The sequence below is a fragment of the Panicum virgatum genome, chromosome 1N, assembly GCF_016808335.1.
Source record: "Panicum virgatum strain AP13 chromosome 1N, P.virgatum_v5, whole genome shotgun sequence".
Taxonomy (NCBI): Eukaryota; Viridiplantae; Streptophyta; class Magnoliopsida; order Poales; family Poaceae; genus Panicum; species Panicum virgatum.
Genome location: NC_053145.1, coordinates 17,505,916 through 17,511,202, shown reverse-complemented (window position 1 = coordinate 17,511,202; position 5,287 = coordinate 17,505,916). Strand labels below are relative to the sequence as shown.

The 5,287-nt window shown below is 51.2% G+C and overlaps 1 protein-coding gene across 1 annotated transcript; it reads right to left on the bottom strand.

Moving 5' to 3' along the window:
• Window positions 1-494: 494 nt before the first annotated feature.
• LOC120653376 lies at window positions 495-959 on the bottom strand. The gene has a single exon (XM_039931134.1). The coding sequence runs from the start codon at window positions 957-959 to the stop codon at window positions 495-497; it is 465 nt and encodes a 154-aa protein (XP_039787068.1).
• Window positions 960-5,287: the final 4,328 nt, after the last annotated feature.

Sequence of the window (5,287 nt, the reverse complement as noted above, 5' to 3'; positions counted from 1 at the left end):
GTGTGAGAGCTCAACACCCACCCCTCGGCCTCTATTTAAAGGAAGAATGGCCGGCCACCATTGGGAGAAGCCAGGCACAACGGCTAGTGACCGTTGGAAAAGGCTGGGCTCACTAGCCGTTGGCAGGGGGCCAGCCGACCCTAGGGTTAGGCTGAACCCTAGGTGGGCCACCCTGCAAACTGCCCTTCTAACCGTCAAAAACTTTTAAAACTTTGGTGCCGGCCAAACTTTGCTTCGAAAAGATGTTCAAAATTACTTTTCAAGGGATTTTTATGCTTGAAAATATTTTTGGATTTTTTGTGAAAGAAAGAAAAAGTGCTAGAAAAGTTTCTAGCATGCACGAGTGTTTTGGAAATTCAAATATGCAGTGGAAAAATCAAAAAAGTCGAAAAAAGTAAAATGATGGAGGGTGAATATGAGATACGTACCAATTTACCTTCGGCAAGGGCTCGTCGTTTTGAGTCTGACGAGCGGGACCTTTCTCCTGCTGTGTTTTACCCCAGCTCGGCTCGTCCTGGAGAATTGGACGAGGATGAGCTTGCGACCTTACGCCACACCTTCTTTGTGGAACGTGTGGTTGTAGGATCAAGGTTGGGAGATGTTACTTCAGCCCTTTCTTGTGTGCTTAACCCAGACTTAATGTTAACCATTGAGCATTGTTCCTTTTTGGGCCGAAACGGGAATTTTTCTTCTCTCCCGTTGATGTTGAAGCGGATTTCTCCAGCTCCCACATCGATGTGTGCTCCGGCAATGCTCAGGAATGGCCGCCCAAGTATGAGTGGTGTCTCTTTTTTGTCGAGCACTATGAAGTCAACTGGGACGAAGTAGTCTCGAACTCTGACTGGAACATCTTCAGCAATCCCCTCTGGATAGCGGACCGAAGAGTCTGCTAGCTGGAGGTGCATTGGTGTAGGCGTCAGATGCGTGAAGTTGAGTCTGTCGAAGACGACCTTGGGCATTACGCTAACGCTAGCCCCAAGGTCACACAAGGCATTGCCGAAGTGTTGAGTGCCAATCGAGCAGTTGATCGTTGGGCATCTCGGGTCTTCTTTCTTCATTGGAGTTGGTTGAGTATAGCAGCACTACATTCTTCTGTGAGCTTAACAACCTCCGTTGTGTGCAGCGGTTGCTTGTTGTTGATGATGTCCTTGATGTAGCGAGCGTAAGTTGGTACATGCATTACGTCCAGTAATGGTACGTTGACATGTACTTTCTAGATCATCTCAACAAAATGAGCGTACTGCTCGTCCACGGTGATCTTCTGCTCGAACGTCGGGGAGTACACTAATCGAGAAGCAGCTTCCCGGCGGACCGACAGGGCTGTCACCACCTGCGGTCTACCCTAGTCACACCGTGGAGCACTGCCATATTCGAAGGATCTCGCATACCCGGGCACCATGCCCGCATATGAGGTCACTACCCTAGCACCCTCACGTCCCCCACCCTTCGGATGGACAGGTAAGATGCTAAGGCAAGCCCGAAAGCACAACAAACCGATATTCTTACCCAGATCATCTGGTCTAAGCATGCAACTACTATAACTCGATAAAGCACAGCTCAAGGCTAAACAAGCTACGAACATAGCAAGTTAACCAAGAACGAACTCTGAATGATTAGCATAAAGAAAGTCGGAATACAAAGCCATACCAGAGGCCGAGGATTGCTCGCCGACCCCGAGGATGACTGGATTTGCTAAGAGATGAAGTACTAGCCTAGCTCCACTACCCTAAGGAGTACAAGTCACAAGAGAGTGTAGAGAGAGAGGCTTCCAAGTGGTGTGTGTTGAGAGAGTGGTGGGAGGACCCTTTTATAGTGCTTGAGGTTGGTTCCCGCCAATGTTATACATGGAAACATGGTCAACCGCCTTAAGGAGGATAAGATCGAGCTTCCCACCAAAACTGAGCCTGTTTGGCTGCCAGGTGGGGTCGGCCGACCCCCCTGGGCGCCACTGGCCACCGACCTTTGCTGGTTCACTGCTCTGTGGGTCCTGATGTTAGATGGTCGGTGCTGGGGCTTGGTTGGTCGGTTTGGTCTGGTTTGTGGGCCTCCTTTGCTCATGTTACGCAGGACATGATCGTCTGCGACTTTTGTCTGCGTATTCGTCGTGTTTTCGTCTTAATCCGGACTTGTGCTCCTGAAATCATAAATTCTCGAAAACAACTGTGGAGATAGGTTAGTGATACAAATAAGCAAATAAGAGGTATAGTTTTCCTTCTTAAATGAGTATAGTTGACGGTCATATTTCGCACTTAACGGCCGTCAACACCCGCCAAGAAACAAAAGCGGGGGAAAAAAGGAAAGAAGCCAGCCCTACCGAACCAGCATGGACAAGGGCATGCGGAGGACTCCGACGAGGCCTTCGTCGCTTTCCCGGACCGCAAAGGCCCCTGAGGCCCCCCTCGGGGTGGTGGCGGCCTATTTGACGACATGCTCAAGAAGCCGTGCCCATACCACAAAGGCTCGGTCAACCACACCCTCGAGCAATGCGAGATGCTCCGCAAGTACTACAACCGTGTCGCACACCACGACGAGGATAAGAAGAAGGATGCAGATGATATGGGTGGCGACGGCGAGTTCCCATCAGTGGAGAATACCTTCTTCATCTTTGGAGGGCCCACGACGAACATGACCTCTCGACGACGCAAGCGTGAGTGCCAAGAAGTCTTCTCCGTCACCAAGGCCACTGTTGGTATTTTGTAACATCACGAATAAAATCCGCAAGCGCACGGATACTGCTGTAGCTTTCACCCAAGAGTATTCCAGGGTATCGTATCCACTAGGGAACGTGAGTACACTACCTACGGGTTCAGGCTGTCCAAAGACACAGACACTGGTGTAGGAGGATAGAAAAGAGAGGGATTTCTAAGATCTAGAATCTATGCCTAGAAGAAGAGATCACGTCGCCATTATACTTCGAGCTAAAGGTATCGACCGACTTATGCAAACCGGTAGTTCCAATATGTGCTCTTTCTAATATCCGAACATGGAGGATTACTAAAAGGCTCGAACAGGGCTGTCACCACCTGCCAGCTACCTCTACAAACTATGGGACTATCAGACAACTGAGTGGTATAGTCCAGCCTAGATACCACGTCTACGCCTTTCCCTACTAACTCTAGAGGCATACAGGGTTATCCTTTTCTATCCGGAGCCCACTCTAGAGTCAAATGCTACTCGCTAGCATACACATCAACTAATATAAGGTAGAGATGACAACTTGCGATCTAAACTCTAATTCTAAATAAGCAAAGAAAGTTTCAAACACTTACAACCGAATAAGCATCCGTCGAGGTACAAGCAGAGAAGAGCGCCGGCAAGCCCGGCACATCCCCCGACTTTCTCCCTCACTCTCGTAGAGGTACAATTTGGAGAAGAGCATCGTTGCCAGCGCCCCTCCTAAGTACCTCTGCTCCTAAACTCCCTAAGACAACTCCTCACCTCAAGTGAGGACTCAAGAGAAGAGATGATGTGTGTGTGGTGTGTGTGTGTCTATTCTCACCCCCTTCCCTTGTATTTATAGCAGGGAACCACCAGCCTCTTGCCCGAGAAATGAGCCAAACCGCCATTGGGGACCGACCACACCTCGCCACGTGTCATCTGAGAGGCGGTGGGGCCCGTGGGCCACCACCACTGGGTCGGGCGACCTGGAGGTCGGCCGACGGTGGGCTGGGTCCATTTGGCCCGGTCTTCGGTCAGGTGGCTGCTAGGTGGGCCCCCATGTCAGGTATATAGGTAAGGGTCTGTCTTAAGTCGGTTTGGTAGCTCTGGTGGGCCCTTGGATCCTCGTGAACGCGTCTGATTCATCGAGAAGGTGTTGCCTCGGATCGATGACGCGTCACCTTGCTTATGGGCTGCGTCTCTCTCTCATGTGCAGCTGCCAAGTTGGCCCTTTTGGCCTTTGGTCTTGCTTGTGCTTGGCCCAGGAATTTATGCCTTCGATAATATGCTTGTTTCATGTAGTTTTGGCCCAAATTTACCTGCACACATTCTCAGACCAGCATCTGTGGAATTCATCAAATAATCATCCTATGCTAACATTTATTCCTTCTGATGCTCGACTTTTGCACGATAGTTGACGGTCAAAATGGGTTGTTAGTGACCGTCAACAGCCACGCCATCCTACCTCGACTGGTTAGAGGACACCATCTCCTTCGGCCGCGAAGACCACCCCGACTACGTCCCGAACCCGGGGCACTATCCGCTCGTTGTGGACCCCATCATCCGCAACACTTGCTTCTCCAAGGTGCTCATGGACGGAGGCAGCAGCCTCAACATCATGTATGCCCACACCTTGGAGCTCATGGGGATCGGCTTGAACAAGCTCCGCCCCAGTAAGTCGCCGTTCCACGGAGTTGCGCCGGGGAAGCGAGTCCAACCCCTCGGCCAGATTGACTTGCCCGTCTGCTTCGGCACGGAGGCCAACTTCCGCAAGGAGGTGCTCACCTTCGAGGTGGTGGGGTTTCGTGGGGCATACCATGCCATTCTTGGGTGTCCGTGCTATGCCAAGTTCATGGCGATCCCCAACTACACCTACCTCAAGATGAAGATGCCGGGCCCGAAGGGTGTCATCATTGTCGGTTCTTCATTCGAGCACGCCTACGAGTGCGATGTCGAGTGCGTTGAGCACGCCGAGGCCCTGGCGGTGGACGAGGCCCTCACCGCGCAGCTGAAGGACATGGCAGACGAGGCCATGGACTCCAAGCAGCGGCACGCGGGCAACTTCCCTTGACCCCAAAACTCACGATGGCAAGGCGCTGAAGATCAGTGCTACCCACGACAGCAAATAGGAAGTAGTGCTTGTCGACTTCCTCCGCGCTAACGCCGATATCTTTGCGTGGAGCCCCTCGGACATGCCTGGCATCCCGAGGGAGGTCGTCGAGCATCCCTTGATATCCTGCCGAACTCCAAGCCGGTCAAGCAACGCCTGCGGCGCTTCGATGAGCTCAAGCGACGGGTGATCGGCGAGGAGGTGCACAAGCTTTTGGAGGCCGGATTCAATAAGGAGGTATTCCATCCCGAGTGGCTAGCTAACCCTGCACTAGTTAAGAAAAAGAATGAGAAGTAGAGGATGTGTGTAGATTATACTAGTCTAAATAAAGCAAGTCCTAAAGTTTCTTTTCCTTTGCCACGTATTGATCAAATTGTTGATTCAACTGTAGGATGCGAACTTTTAACCTTTCTCGATGCATATTCCGGTTACCATCAAATCAAGATGAAAGAGTCCGACCAGCTTGCGACTTCTTTTATCACCCCTTTCAGCATGTACTGCTACGTCACAATGCCCTTT